The sequence below is a fragment of the Chiloscyllium punctatum genome, chromosome 7 (genome assembly GCF_047496795.1).
Source record: "Chiloscyllium punctatum isolate Juve2018m chromosome 7, sChiPun1.3, whole genome shotgun sequence".
Taxonomy (NCBI): Eukaryota; Metazoa; Chordata; class Chondrichthyes; order Orectolobiformes; family Hemiscylliidae; genus Chiloscyllium; species Chiloscyllium punctatum.
In genome coordinates, this window is record NC_092745.1 from 115,323,912 (window position 1) to 115,340,837 (window position 16,926).

Here is a 16,926-nt window from a genome sequence, read left to right on the forward strand (position 1 = left end):
TAAAATTTTCTTCAGGATCTGGGCTGGCAAGCCATTGTAGTTATTGCTTGCATTCAGACTCAAGACAGCAAAAGAGACCCACTGGGCCTGAATTGAGTAAGATAACTCTTAGGCCAGTATCCAGGAGAGTGCATACCCTGCAAAGTCCACCTACATCTGGCTTGGAACAGTTAAATTGCTTAACAATATCCAAATCGGAACAAATCAAAATAAACGTCCACTTGATTCTAATGAGGTTGATAACAGCGCAGCTGTACCAGTGGTTGCCGAACCAGTCTTTAGCATAATTTGCTCTGGACTCCAACCCTGAAGTTTGTATAAGACCTCAGCTTGACTGAGAACCTTTACTGGGAAAACTTTACACAACAAGGGTACAACTTCAGTTCTGGTCTCAAATGAAAAGTAGCTGCTTCAGTTACCACAGATTGTAGTAAAAGACTCCGGCTCAAGCCTGATGGGTGAAATTGGTTGAGAAAGATTTACTTTGATTCGCTCAACATTTTTCAGTTAAAAAATGGCTGCCGGAATTAAGTCTAATTAAATACTTCAGAAGGTTTTCAGGAAGGTCTTGGGCAGAAAGCAATTCCACAATTCTGCAAGACCCATGCACTGTCATTTGCTTTGAGTGCAAAGGTAGAGGCAGAAATCAGAAGGCTGGAAAGCAAAATAATCATTAAGCCAGTACAGTTTGAGGAATGGACAATACTGGTTGTACCAGTTGTAAAGCCCTTTGGGTCAATTTGTCCTTGTGGGGAGTTTAAACAAATGGTAAACTGCTTCTGTCAACTGGATAAATAGTCAACCCCTCGCATAGAGGACGTGCATGCAAAGCTGGAGAGGGACAGGAGGTAGTCCTTCACCAAGCTGGATACTAGCCATGTATGCCTGCAGTTGTGCTTAGATGAGGATTTCCAGAAGTATGTTACAATTAATAATCATACTGGTAAGTACCAGTATACAGGACTGCCATTTGGAGTATTTCAGCATGTGCCACTTCTCAGTGGACAATAGAGAACGTTTTGCAATGTCTACCCCAGATCGCCATTTATCTGGGTGACCGGCTAATAACAGGGAAAACCAATAAAGAGCATTTAGAGAACTTGGACACAGCCCTTGGACATCACTCCAAGGTGGCAGTACACCTTAGAACAGCAAATTGTGTATTCCAGACACCCCAAATGATCTATTTGTATTGCAGAGTTGACAAGACTGGATTACACCTGTTGGAAGCTAAAGAGCGGATGTATCAAAAGTGCCCCAACTCCCAGATCCCAACTGGTCTTTCCTTGGATTGGTGAATTATTATGGAAAGTTAATCAGTAACCTGACCTCCATCTTAGCACTCTTGCATCTCTGTTGAAAAAGGACCAGTCTTAAAATGGTCATGGAACCAAGAATGTAGTCTTTAGGGAAGTGAAGAAGCAGCTATCTTTGTCTTAAGGTGTTGGCATGTTATGATCCCAGTTGAAGTCTGTTGCTGACATCTGACGCCTTCCCTTATGCTACTGGCGTAGTGTTGGTTCACTGGTGGCCCAAAGGAGAGGAATGCCCAATAGCATATGCTTCCTGGACCTTTGGCTGATACTGAGCACAAATACACCCAGATAAAGAAGTAAGGTTTGATGGTCATGTTTGGTGTGAGAAAGTTGCACCAACAGCTTCACAGGCATAAATTTGTAATAGTAATAGACCTCAAAGCCCTACTAGGGCTACTTAAAGAGGATCTGGCTGTGCCACCGATAGCTTGACTCAAATTCAGCCGTGAGCTCCCCTTTGAAGTACATACGATTACAAGTTGGAACACTGCTGTGGAGTCCAAATATCAAATGTGGATGCCTTGAGCCACCTCCCACTGGCAGATACACTACTGGTGATGTTGTCATTGGAAGAATACATTCTGGTTTTAGATTTGCAGCCATCCTTGCAGACAATATCAGACCGTGGACGCAAAAAGATCTGGTCCTAGCAAAACTAAAATAGCTGGTTGTGGTGGGAGGGGGGACAAAAGGGCCATCACAACCAGAATTGAAACCTTTCTGGATCTGCTGAGACTAGATTACTGTAGAAGATGGCATTTTATTATGGGGAGTGAGTGTGATTGTCCCAAGCAAAGGTCACTGCCAGATACTGATTCAATTCCACCAGAGATTCCAAAATGAAGATGTTGGTGACAAGTTATGATTGGCTGCAGATGCAGCCACATTGGTGGTGCAGGACAGTACCAAGAGTGCCAACAAGGACAGAAATTACTGCTAGCAGCTCCCCCATGTGCATGGAAATGGCCAGGTAAAACTGGATTCAGTTACATATTGACTATACCAGATCTTTCATAAGCTCAATGAGGATAGTCATTGTGTACGTCCCCTGAAAGTGATTGGACATGCATAAAGTTAATTGGTCAAACACTGGGACAGTGATACAAAAGCTGTAAGCATCTTTTGCAATGCATGAGCTCCTGGAAGTGTTGATTACAGACAACTTACCAGCAGAAAATTTGCGTATTTCCTAAAGTTGAATGGCATTAGGCATACAAGGACAGCTCCATTGTCCAGTGGTTGGTGGAAAGAGCAGTCCAGACTTGAAAGGAGGTTTAAAGAAACAACCTACAGCTTTACTTAATACCAAACTGACCTGGTTCCTATTTGATTATCAGACCACCCCTCATGCAATTATAGGGATCACTCCAGCAGAGTTGCTAATAGGGAGAAGACATTGCACAACTGATCTTCCTGGACCTGGAGGGAGGGTAAAACAGCTTGAGGACCACCAATGCCTGACACTAGACTCCTTTAAAAAAAGAGAGACAGTTTACTTCAGGGGACAAAGTGTGGTGCCATGGAAATGGTCTTGTATGGGTAAGAGGCATGGTCGGTACGAGATCAGGTCCCATGATGTACAAAGTTTGAATAAGTGAGGTGCTCCTGAACAAGCACGTGGACTACATGAAAGCTGCAAACTCTCAATCGGGGCAGGACCAAAACATACCTCACCCCTCAGAACAACCAGAATGGCTGTCAGAACTTCTGGGTTCTCCCCCTCCATCTAGCGTTGAAGAAACTTCAGAGTCTGAGATGGATGTGATGGATGTCGCAGCCTCAATGCCTTTACCCCTGCCTCAAGAAGAAAGTGAATTTCTTCCAAGGCGCTCTGGGCTATGGTCCAGTACACCCCCCCCCCCCTCACAGAATGAGATCACTGACTGGGGCTGTTAATCAGGTCAAATCAGGGAGTCCTGGCTGAGAGATATAAACAGGAGCTTTAGAGCTTCTGCTCAAAGAGCGGACTCTGAGGAAGTCAGATCAGCATCAAGTACTAAGCATGGGTAAATAAAGAGTGACTTGGTGATGGGATACTGGTCACTGTTCTTGAAGGGTGTTTCTGAACCAGATGGGCTTTTAATGGCAATTGAGAGGCGTTACATGATCACTATTACGCCATTTTAGATGCTAGGTTCTTATTGACTTCCAGTCTCACCAACTTCCCTGGTGGAATTCCAACCTATGTCACCAGCGCATTAGCCAGGATCTCTGGATTAATGCCCAGTGACAAAGCCAACAGGTCTTTGCCTCTGCAAACCAGCAACAATTCATTCGCAGAAAATTATAATTTTCATTTGGCTCATCGCTATAAGTTATATGATGTATTTCCATTAAATTTCTCTCCGAAAAAACCATTATCTCAAATTCAGTTTATGTTTGGAAGCTATAAGGAAGCCTTGGCCACCAGCTGCCATAATTGGACTCTTTGATATTAACTAACCAACCACAACTCTGGAGCAAGTCTGCCAAACTATTAGCTTCAATCTAGGGTAATAAAACAACACAGCTAATGTTGAGTAGTTATTCTGAGTAAACTGCAGTTCATCTACCCAACCGCTGATGCTTTACCCAGTATTGGCGTTTTTGGGTTTTGCTCTGGTCTTTATTTTTTTAAACAAATGTTTCCAGACCTCATGAGTATTTACCTCCAAGAGCCTTTGTTATTACATTGTGGTTATATACTTATTCACTTGGGCAGAATGGCCGAGGATAATTTGTCGTGTGCATCGGTATCCCAGCAGTGACTTATTCCTTCAAGGGAGTAGCAAGAAAGGAGATTGGTGGATAAAGAAAGTTCAGATAAACATTTAAAAAAAAAAGATTTCTGAGTTTTGGCTGACCATTAAGCAAGAATAATTAGTGCGGGTGCATTTATTTTTTCTCTATTTTTGTCACTCCATTTCCAGGTCAGATACAGCAATGCCATACGCAGAATGAAGCAGACGGTATGCTATTCTAAAATTATTAAACCGCAACAAACATTTGTCTATGTACTGCTGTTTGATGCAGAGGTTAAGGGGAGGAGACACATTTGTTTAAACTACAGATAGAACAGGGGCTTTATTTGCTCAACCTAACTGGACTCTGTGTAGTTGATGTTTATATTGTGCATGTACTGGAAAATTATGAACTTCTCAAGGTAGGATTGCTTTTAGTGCAAAGGATTTTACTTTAAGAGAAAACTGGAGATTTCTAATGTACATTTTGACTAGACGTCAGTAATGTAAATTCCAGCAAGCTGGTCACGTTTACTGGCGTTCTTGTCCTTTTTTAGCCATATACGTGATCATGCATGCTGTTGCTCATAGAGGAAGTGTTTAAATATGTCTAATTTTGAATATTAACAGCAATTCGATCTAATCAACAGTTTGTTTTTTGGATCACTATTCATATTTCATGACTGAACATTTAGCGATAAGCAATGTATTCATTCTTTTACAATTCTGTTGCTTTAAAGTGCCATTACAGGTGCAAAGTCACTTATTTTCACAATTGCTTTTTTTTCAATCTTGCAACTAAATGCGAATTACTTTTAGTAAAGAAAAAGAACGAGAGGCATGCATGAAGTGAAGGGAGATGCAAAGTGCTGAGGAGAAAAGTGTGGACAGATGTTGGTAATTTTTTAAGATTTGAGAAGTATTTATTAGGAGTAAGATATATTAGGTTGTCTACAAAATTGAAGAGTTTAAGAATGATGTGCAGGCATGATATGTTTGAAACAGGAAACAGCAGTGGTATGTGGTATTTAGGATAGAGAGTAGGGAAGGAAATTACAGGGCTGCATGATGGTGCCTTTGAGTTCTTATATAATTGATTACGTTGTATCAGCCTCACGGTATTTCTGCATTTAATTAAGTCTTCACATTCTTACTCATAGAGTCATAGAGATGTACAGCATGGAAACAGACTCTTCGGTCCAACCCATCCATGCCGACCAGATATCCCAACCCAATCTATTCCCACCTGCCAGCACCCGGCCCATATCCCGCCAAACCCTTCCTATTCATATACCCATCCAAATGCCTCTTAAAAGATGCAATTGTACCAGCCTCCACCCTCTTGCAGTTTATTCCATACATGTACTACCCTCTGTGTGAAAAAGTTGCCCCTTAGGTCTCTTATATCTTCCCCCCTCACCCTAAGCCTATGCCATCTTTTCTGGACTCCCCTTCCCTTGGCACCGGGTTAAAACCAGAACATGAATGTTTCATTCTGTGGTGAAATGGGTCTATCAGATTGCTCCTTCCTTTTTCTCCCCGTGTCTGCATGGGTTTCCTCCGGGTGCTCCGGTTTCCTCTCTCAGTCCAAAGATGTGAATTGCCCTTAGTGTTAGGTGCATTAGTCAGAGGGAAGTGTATCTGGGTGGGTTACTCTTCGGAGGGTCAGTGTGGACTTGTTGGGCCGAAGAACCTGTTTCCACCATGTAGGGAATCTAAAATAGCCCCAGCCTGTTCAGCCTCTCCCGATAGCTCAAATCCTCCAACCCTGGAAACATCCTTGTAAATCTTTTCTGAACCCTTTCAAGTTTTACAATATCTTTCCAATAGGAAGGAAACCAGAATCGCATGCAATATTCCAACAGTGGCCTAACCGATGTCCTGTGCAGCCGCAACATGACCTCCCAGCTCCTGTACACAATACTCTGACCAATAAAGGAAAGCATACCAAATGCCGCTTTCACTATCCTATCTACCTGCGACTGCACTTTCAAGGAGCTATGAACCTGCACTCCAAGGTCTCTTTGTTCAGCAACACTCCCTAGGACCTTACCATTAAGTGTCTAAGCCCTACAAAGATTTGCTTTCCCAAAATGCAGCACTTCGCATTTATCTAAATTAAACTCCATCTGCCACTTCTCAGCCCATTGGCCCATCTGGTCCAGATCCTTTTGTAATCTGAGGCAACCCTCTTTGCTGCCCACTACACCTCCAATTGTGGTGTCATCTGCAAACTTACTAACAGTACCTTTTATGCTTGCATCCAAATCATTTATATAAATGACAAAAAGTAGAGGACCCAGCATGGATCCTTGTGGCACTCTACTGGTCACAGGCCTCCAGTCTGAAAAACAACCCTCTACCACCTCCCTCTGTCTTCTACCATTGAGCCAGTTCTGTATCCACATCGCTAGTTCTCCCTGTATTCCTGAGACCTAACCTTGCTAATCAGTCTCCCATGGAAAACCTTGTCAAACGCCTTACTGAAGTCTATATAGATCACATCTATCGCTCTGCCCTAATCAATCCTCTTTGTTACTTCCTCAAAAAACACATCTGCATGGAGGGATAGTTGTTTGGTTCAGGACTTCCATGTTAGATGGAAACCCCACCCATGATGTACGAGGAAAGGAGGGAATGCTTGAAATCCATTGTGTCTGATCATGCAAAACAAAAGAAGGTGCAAGTTATTGAAGTGATTGGAAGATGGGTAATTTCATTTCTTATTGTATTATATATTGTAATATAATTTGGGTGGGCAAGAAACTACCAATTCATGGAGAAATTGTTTTTGCTGCAACTTTACCAAGTTGATTTTTTTTCAGCAGAATGCGATTGTAAAGAAAATTGAAATTGGAGAAGTTTTATGAAATTCTCCTTTTTGTTCCTTGCATTTTATTTGAGATCATCACTGTGCTGGTTGTTCTTTCTTTATCTCCTCCTGTCACTTATCCATTTGCCTTCCAACCTGCAATGTTTGAGTCTTTGATCACTGCATCTTTTCATTTTGTCTTAGACCTTCCTCTTCTCCCTACCCTGACAGTCCCAAGTCAATCACTTTCCTCTCCCTACAATTCTTCTTGCTGTCTGCAGTCACCAAATTATGGTAATCTCTTCGCACTACTTTCCTTTTTGCTCCCTAGTCTTCATTGATCTTGTGTGCTGATTTGTGATTTTTCCCTTATTGCTCCAGAAGTTTATCACAGCATCTGTTCTCTATGTAACTTGATGTTGCCAAGTTTATACATGATGTAACAAGGACTCACAATTATTTCTTTCAGTTTTTTCAGTTTTGGCAGTACGATTCTGTTGCGTAAGATTCCACTGTGTTTCTAATTACTCTAACCAGAGGACTCTGGTTAATTTCCATTGACATATTTCCATGTTAGCTACCACTGAACCCAGGTATTTGACACTGCTCAGATTCTCCAAGTATTCACTCGTAATGTTTTACATTGTCACTTTGATCAATGGCTCAAACTGACAGTCCACCTGCTGATTCTTTTGGTCTGCTGACCTTCAGACCCATGTCTTCTGGTGTTTTTCTCCAGAAACTTTGTCAAGTTTTCATTGTCACCACATAGCTCAATGTCAACTGCAAATTTTATTGACTCTGGCATTTTCCTTCTCATTTGCTCAGTGACAACATCCAGGAAAAGGGAGAACTTCAGTACAAGTTCTTTGTCTAATCCAACTTTGGGGAAATTTTATTCATTGAAATAATTGAGAACAAAAGATCCTGCAATTATGTCCTCCTGGTTTTTCAAGGCATCCAGTTATTATACAGTGTTAGTCACTTTAGAAGTACAATCTGCAAATTCAGCAGTTGTTTTGATACACAGCCAGAACCCACATGCAGCAAGAAAGTAGATGGCAAAATAATTGATTTCAAATGGTGTTGGCCGAAGGAGGAATTTTTAGCCAACCAAGTGTATACGGCTACTCTCCTCTATCTATCTGAAATGCTGAAGAGGGAAATTGGGCCTCACTTTCATGTCTCATCTGAAGCAACACTCTGTTAGTAATTCATGAACTTTAAGAACAGCCTCAACATAATATATTAGAAAATGAATATTGGAGTTAAAACATATAACCCATGAGGGAAATCATGAAGTCATGATGTAGATGATGCATCGGTTGTGTATGTCAAATCTGAGAATATTTAGCAGTAATAAGTAGTCTTTTCAGCAGAATTTTTGAGAGGTAATAGAAACTGAAAATTCTCCAGTGTAGTTGTTACTTAAAGATTTCTGTTTATCACCAGTCCTTTGATGTCAGCATTTGTTGTGCTTTTTTAGATTAGGTTACTTACTGTGGAAACAGGCCCTTCGACCCAACAAGTCCACACCATACCCCTACATTTACCCCTTACCTAACACTACGGGCAATTTAGCATGGCCAATTCACCTGACCTACACATCTTTGGACTGTGGGAGGAAACCGGAGCACCCGGAGGAAACCCACGCAGACACGGGGAGAATGTGCAAACTCCACACAGTCAGTCGCCTAAGGCGGGAATTGAACCCGGGTCTCTGGCGCTGTGAGGCAGCAGTGCTAACCACTGTGCCACCGTGCCGCCCCTAGTGTGATGGGCACGTGATCCCTGTTGAGAATGTGGTGCTGGAAGAACACAGCGGGTCAGGCAGCATCCTGAATCGATGTTTTGGGCATAAGTCCTTCATCAGGAATTGTGATCTCTGACTTAGCCTTGTAGGCACTCCTGTAGTGAGGACCTTGGTTGGCAACCAGCAGAGATGGTGAGGGCAGATTGTTGACTCAAACAGTTGCCTTTCATTTCCACCTGCTCTTTCACTTGATGCCATTTTGCAAATGTGCATCTTTGATTCAAATTGTGAAAGAGGTTGAAACATTGCAACGTCAAGACTGAATTTTTAAAATGTTCATATTTCTTCTTGCAGAGAGGAGACAACTGACAAAGCATTTTTTGTTAATTATAGTATACAATACTTGATCTAGGAATTTATGTTTTGTGTTTTGAGAAATTGTAGTTTTTATAAATTTTGTCTAATTGACTTATCATTTAAGCTGATCTGAAGTTCAAGTTAAATATTGATTTGAGCAAATTGCACTGCAGGCTGTTTTGTAGCTGGTACAAAATTCAGTCCAAAAATAACGTTTTGTGAAACACTTTATATGTGCATTTAGTTGTGTGCTTTTCATGCATTTTCTTTTAAATACAATGTCCTAAGTATTTACAGGCATGAAAAGTGGTCATTCAAGTATGATTTATATTCAGCTTTCTCCCAATGTTACTGCTATGGCTAAAAATTAAGGGTGTCGTTCCTTGATATATCTAGTACTTTTCGTCACTATCGGTTATGTAGGTTTTAAGGGCTTGCCTAATCTCTTAAACTTGTAATGCAAACTCAGTGTTTGCCTCTGCAAATGATTAGCAACAGGTTTGAGTTGAAGAGGCTGTTTTTTTTTCAAATGTTTTTGCCAATGTAAATTTGACATTCAGAAAAATCAGGAATTGTATGTTCAGGTAAAACAAACTGTTTTTCAAAACATACTGTACACTTAATTAAGTTTGAATAGTGCTTTTTGATCCTATCCACTAAAGTTTAGTGTTACTGTGGCTAGTGTATACATTGAAAATCATGATTGCTGCATAATATGCAAAGTAATATAAATTAAGGTCAAATATCTATCTTCCACAGAAGATTGATTAATTGATTTATTGTTTATTTTCAAAATCTCAGCTTTTTGGAAATTTGGGTGGAGGGATAAATCATTTTGTTAGGAAGGACGATGATATTAAGGAAAAATATAAGTTGCACTGAGATTTGTTCCGAGCAAATCCTTGGGGTTGGGGAGTCCAGAACTAGCGGGCATAGGTTTAGGGTGAGAGGGGAAAGATGTAAAAGAGACCTAAGGGGCAACTTTTTCACGCAGAGGATGGTATGTGTATGGAATGAGCTGCCAGAGGATGTGGTGGAGGCTGGCACAATTGCAACATTTAAGAGACAATTGGATGGGTATATGAATAGGAAGGGTTTGGAGGGATGTGGGCTGGGTGCTGGCAGGTGGGAATAGATTGGCTTGGGATATCTGGTCAGCATGGACGGGTTGGACCGAAGGGTCTGTTTCCATGCTGTACATCTCTATGACTCAAAGGAGTATAATTTTAATTTCTTCTAACAGCACAGCTCTGTATTGGAAGGGGGATTGTGCAATTTACCTCCATGTTAACAGGAGGCAAGTTGTTTTGCACAAATAATCTTTGTTGGTTCTGTGAGTCACTTGTATGTCTATTGTGCCTGATAAACTAAGCAGTTCAACAATACAGATCATCAACAATACAGCTTTCTCATCTGCAATTTTATTGTTTACCAAGCTAATCTCAGAACTATGGTTGCTGCCTGGGTTAAGGTCAGAGAAGACAACTTGTTTTCTGCTGTTGTATGCAATTGGCAAACCCTTGCAAGACATACTCCTCATTGGCCAAGAGCAAAAATGAACTTGACAAGGTAACCATGTCTTTGTTCACATAAGAAGCATGGCCCCTTGGGGAGAGAAATCTTTTCATGTGCTTGTGTTGTGGAAAACAAATACAGTGTGCATTTGCATACTAAAATCATTTAATGGGAAGTTTAACTTTTTCATGGAAGAATCATTGGGAATTCTAACTGACCCATCAGTTGAATATTTGACGTCACTTTGATTCAATTTTGTTTTGAATGTACTTAAATTGCTTACGTAGTTTATTCAAACCTATGTGATCAGAATTTTGAACTTGCTACATACTTAGGATAGCAATACAAAACCTTGAGATATTCATTAGGTGCAGTAACACAGAACTGGCATAGAATAGTCACCCTTTTCGGTTTCTCCTGTCCAAGATTACCTTGAAGATGCAATGCAGCAACAGGCTGTTTGGGCCCAACTGGTCAATATAGATGTTTAGACTCCACTCAAATCTCCTCCCATTTGGTTGGATTTAAAACTACCATCATAAGCTTTCTTCCCCCTCACTCTTGTACATGTCCAGCTTGCTTCCCTGAAGTGCATCTGTGCACTTCAACTGACCTCTGTGATAGTGAGTTCCACATTGTTGCAACTCTGGGTAAAAAATGTTTCCTTCTGAATTCCCCGTTGGATTTTTTTGGTGACCATCTTATAATGATGGCTTCTAGCTGTTCTTTCTCACAAGAAGAAACATTTTCATGTATCTACTCTAAGACTTTTCCTAATTTTAAAGATCTCCAGTAGATCCTTCCTCAGCCGATGCTTTTGAAGAGAAAAGAGACCCATTATGTCAATCCTGTCCTGAAAGGTATACCTGTGCATTTCTTCCTTTATCCCTATAAATTGTCTCAGGCCCGTGTCCATTGCTTCTTTATTCTTTTTATAACATGAAACCCAGAACTACATTTGAGTTGCAGTGTTCGATACAAGGTTCTTCCACGTAGTGAGGTTTTGGCTGAACTGACTCTTAAACACTCTAAACCTGTTTTTGTCCCAAGTCCTCTTCTATTCTTATCTGGTAAAAAAAATCATCAATCTCTGATTTAAAGTTAATAAAATATCTATTGCTTCTACAATAAGCTTGCTTTTTCTGGGATAAACTTTCATTCTTCTATCACCCTTTCATGTACATGCATTTCCTCTCCCTTCTTTCCAGAATACCTGACTGTAATTTATAGGTTATATCCCTTTGACCTAAATTCCATCTCCTGAGTAAAAAGAATCTTCGCCATAATAATTCCTTTCAAAACCCAAAATCCTCAAATCAACTTTAAACTCCTGCATTCTGAGGAATAATAAGATTATATTGCACTATGGCTCCTCTATGGCAGCATACAGCAATCTTTGTGCCAACAGCAAACTTCAGTTTATGACTGTCTCATATCTAATTTAAGGCTTTAAATATAGTGCACATCATTATGGAACACCATTAATCACCACCAAGAGAATACCTTTTATCACTTCTGTTTTTCCAAATATTTCACTTTTATCAGTTTATAAAAATAATTATAGAGCAATGCCGAAATAACTCGAAGGAAGCTGATATCTCGCCACCAAGTCACCCTTTATTTACCTGTGCACAGTTCATGGAGTCTGACCAGCTAGCTCAGAGCCAGTCCCTAGAATGAGGAGACTCCTTGACACTCCTGTTTGTTTGTTTATTTATTTCTTTATTTATTTTTAATTTTATTAAACAAATTACAAAACAGTTTACAAAAAACAGTTAACATTTACAGCTGTATACAACAGCAATTTTACAAGGGAGAGGAGTAGCAAAGCCAGGCCCCACACCCTACCTTTCAACCAGTTTACAGGGAGATGAGGACAAACCTCAAATCCCACTTTCTTGTTTATATCTGTAAGCCAAGAGTTCCCTGACTGGAGCTGTTATCCCAATGAGATCCACCGGTTGGTCCAATCACTACAATTGGTCATAGTCTTTCTGTAATTTTCCTGTTCTGGCAACATGAGGCACTTTATCTTGCAATCTTGCTAAGAGTTGGTCCAAAAACATACACATTTCAGCTGAAGTTGTCACTGTTTGAATTGAAAACCTTTCTCTGAAGAAATCCAACAATTGTTGCTGGAAAATGCTATATTTCTGTTGATGCACATTCTGCAACTCCTTTGGCAAAGAAGGTATCTTGCCTATTTCATATTCAGAGTCCAAGAGTGGATTCAAACAAATTATTTTTTCAAGCTCTTGACAATAAACATTCAAACTAATTGTAAAAAGCCCTAACAATATATGTTACATTTACCTGTATTATAGAAACAGTTTAGATGTCTTCTATTATTGTATTCTGCATTAACTGCATTGTCAGTTTCTACCAGGCTATGGGCCAAGTGCTGGAAAGTGGAATTTGAATAGTTGGGTGGTTGTTTTTTTACTGGCATGTACTCGATGGGCTTTTTCTGTGTGGTAGACCTTTATAACTCTCTATGCCCCAAGCTGTTGAAATATTTGGAAGTGTAATTAATTGGTTTTAGTTTGAAGTCAAAAGAAAAGCTCCTTAGTGGAGAATTAGTATAGAATATATTATAACATGACCTGTTGATGACCAAAATTTGAAGTTAGGGATAATTTTTCTAATAACTACCTGAGGCCTGATGAAAAATGTACTACCTGGTCTGTTGAATATCGACCTGCATAAGTTATCTGTTTTGTAAGTACCTAAGATTTTCAAGAAAGTTACTTGTGTGAAGATGGCTTCAAAAGCTGCTTCAGGAATTTTTGAAGGGCTTATACCCGATACGTCCATTCTCCTACTTCTCAGATGCTGCCTGACCTGCTGTGCTTTTCCAGCACCACACTCTCGTTTCAGAGACAGGATTTGGACAATTTATAACCTGTTTCTGAAATTTAAAAATCGTTTGTATTAGCAACATTTTCCAATCCGTTTTCTGATTGTCATGTTGTCCAAATGTTTTTCAAAATTAAAGGTTATTAAAGAATGCAGTGTGAAACAAAATGTAGATTGTTGTTTATAAATGAACTTCCAGTCTACTGAGAAGAGGCATACCTCAGTGCTTTTGGAAATAAAAGAACGCATGGCTCTATTTGAAAGAGAATAGAGACTTGCTTTCATAGAAGGCCAGGAGAGTTCTCTCAATTCCTCGACCAACATTTTCATATCAGCCAGCAACTAAACCCGATTGTTTAGTCAACTATCTAGTTGCTGTTCATGGAACTTTGCGTAAGTGGTCTGCTGTTTGTTGCAATTGTTACCACACTTCAAAAATACCCTGGTGTTTACAGAAAGCTTTGGGACATCTCAAAGGTGTGAAACCGCCATATATCATTATAAGGTCCTTTTACTGGAGAAGTGACAGTGTGAATTATGATTGGTCTGGCTTTAAAGTATTTGAAGCTAAATATGTTTGAAACTTGTGTTTTGCATGGAATAAGTTGATGATCCTAGACTTGTGAAATTGGTGATTGGGTTAAATAGTGTTTTTTCTATTTCTGAGTGGCATCAAGTGGACAATGAGTTCTCAAATTATAGTTGACAGGAAAATGATTATTAAAATAAATTACTGGTTGTTTTTAAATTCTCCTTTGTATATTACTGGTTGGGCAGCATTTATTGTCCATCCCTAGTTACCCTTGAGAAAGTGGTGGTGAGCTGCATTCTTGAGCCGCGACAGTCTATTTGCTGTACATCAGGTATTTGTACTTGAGATGATTTAGTCCTGAGAATTTCACTGCGATGTTTTCTCCGAGATGCAATAAAATATCCTGCTATTAATATTTCATGCATCCTGTTCATTCAGTTATTTCACTTCATTTCTGTTTCTGGTTTATGTTACAAATTGTGAAACCTGCCTGGTCTTTGTCGTGGCATTGATTACATTAAGTAATGAATATTAATGATTTTGTTAAGCATTTGTTCAGATACTTCTGACTTACATAGTTGGTTGTTCTCTTTAACTTGTGGAAGCAAGGTAGAATGATGGCTCTACTAGCATTGTACAAGTTTATCTGCTTGGATAACTTCTAGTTTGAAATAGTCTGGGTTATTCCATTTTCTGAGTCAAAAGTAGAAATTACTGGAAAAGATCTGGCAGCATTCTATGGAGAGAAATCAAAGTTAATATGACCCTTCAGAACTAATTCAGCATCCATACTTCCTATGATTTTATTCCATTTTCTGTTGTGTATCATTGAAATACCGAGGCTGGGATTTATTGAGATTGAGGATATGAGTACACTGAATCATGCAGTGTACTTGTCTGTAAATACAGATATTTAAATATTGACCCAGAATCATGTTTTAAATACACATTGAAGCAGCTCCCCTGTCCCATGGTTGACTAGCTAGACCATTTTGCTAGATTCTAAGTAGTACAGGGGAGGAGACTGCAAGTATGGATGGGAGGAAGAAAAAGATGGAAACAAAGAAGAAGGTTCAAGGGGAAACAGGGATTTAAGGAGAAGCCAACAGCCGAGGAAGTGTGGAGTTGGAAGAGGAGGCTACAAGAGGGAGTGGCGTTGGAGGAGGATGCTCCAAAGTGAGAGAGGATAAAAGAAGGAGAAACTGTCAATAAAGAAATACTCACCTAACCAGCAACCTGGAAAACTCACTGAGATAATTCCTTGTAAATGAATGTGGAATCACTCAACTAAAGTTATATAAATTCAGAAATAACCATATCGGTTAAGATGTAATGAAATACTGTTGGTTGTAAAATCTCATTTTTCAGATTGAGACCTGAGATGCAGTTAAAAGGATAGTAATTGCCTGATTAAAATGTTCTAACTACATTTGTATACGACGGAACTGCATTAGTTATGTCCTTTCACTACTCTGCTCAAGGTATGTTGAGGGTGATAACTTGTGTGTTGAAGTCAATGCCAGTTATTTTGCAAAGCAAAACTTTTGACAGCTTCTGCCTATTGCTTGTGCCAATTTAAAATACTGCGGTAATGAGTGGAGGTGTTGTGGTAATGTTACTGGTCTACTGAATTAGAAATCAAGGCTAATGTTCTCAGGAAATGGATTCATATCTCTCCAGGGCTGATGGTAACATTTGAATTCAATAAAAAATAAAATTTGGAGATTAAAATTAGCCAAATGGCAACCATGTAACCATTGTGGAATCTACCCATTTGGTTCACTAGACTTAGCACCTCCCACCCTGCCTTCTGTAAAAAGGCTATCCCTTATTTTTAATTTCTTCCTCCTCCGCCACATCTGCTCCCAGGAGGACCAGTTCCACCAGATGGCCGCCTCCTTCAAAGACCACCATTTCCCTTCCCACATGGTGATGAAGCCCTGAAGCGCATTTCATCCACTTCCCACACCTCCGCCCTTGCACCCCACCCCTCCAACCGCAACAAGGACAGCCCCCTCCCCAAAGTCCTCACTTTCCACCCCATCAACTTCCGTATAAATTGTATCATCCTCTGCCCTTTCCACCACCAACAAACAGACCCCACCACCAGACACATATTTCCCTCCCCATCTCTATTTGCTTTTCATGTAGACCATTCCCTCTGTGACACTGTTGTCAGGTCCATGCGTGTTTACCCCCCTATCAATCCAATGGCACTGCACTGGTCACAGGCCTCCAATCTGAAAAACAGCCGTCCACAACCACCTTCTGTCTTCTAACTTTAAGCCAGTTCTGTATCCAAATGGTGAGTTCTCCCTGTATTTCATGAGATATAACCTTGCTCACAGTCTCACATGGGGAACCTGTTGTTGGAAGAAGATTCTGAGGGACAGGATTTACATGCATTTGAAAGGCATGCAATTATTGATTTTTGTCCCTGGGAAATCATGTATCACTAATTTGATTGAGTTTTTTTGAAGAGTTGACCAAGAAGATTGAAGGTAGAACAGTCAACTTTGTCGATATCCACTTCAGCAAATCGTTCAACAAGAATCAACATGATAGGCTGATTAGTAAGATTAGATTACGTGGGATCGGAGGCGCTTGTCGATTGGATACAAAATTGTCTCATAGGTAGGAGACAGAGGGTGGTGGTGGAGGAGGATTGTTTTTTGAACTGGAGGCCTGTGACCAGTGGTGTGCCACAAGGATTGCAACTGAATCCATTACTTTTCATCATTTATATAAATGGTTTGAATGTGAATATAGGTATGGTTAGTAGGTTTGCAGATGACAAATGTAAAAGGTTATCTGAGTGCAACGTGACCTTAATCCCATGGGCCGAGGAGCGGCAAATGAAGTTTAATTTGGATAAATGTGTGGTGTTGTATTTTGATGAGGCAAACAGGGCAGGACTTATCCACTTAATTGGGCCCTGTGGAGTGTTGCCAAACAAAGAGACAGAGAGGTGCAGGTGCATTGTTCCTTAAAAGTGGAGTTCCAATTAGACAGGGTGGTGAAGAAGGCATTTGGCATGCTTGGTCAGAATATTGAGTAAAGGAGTT

The 16,926-nt window shown here is 40.2% G+C and overlaps 1 protein-coding gene across 6 annotated transcripts in view; it reads left to right on the plus strand.

Moving 5' to 3' along the window:
- LOC140480072 (ecotropic viral integration site 5 protein homolog) overlaps positions 1-16,926 on the plus strand; it is a 266,405-nt gene that overhangs the window by 57,263 nt on the left and 192,216 nt on the right. Inside the window, exon 1 of one of the 6 annotated variants that reach the window (XM_072574676.1) lies at positions 4,401-4,458. The exons of the other annotated variants lie outside the window; for them this stretch is intronic. Coding sequence (XP_072430777.1) covers positions 4,415-4,458 — 44 coding nt within the window. The 5' untranslated portion in view covers positions 4,401-4,414. Of the gene's footprint in view, positions 1-4,400; positions 4,459-16,926 lie in introns of those variants that run through there. 6 annotated transcript variants of the gene reach the window in all.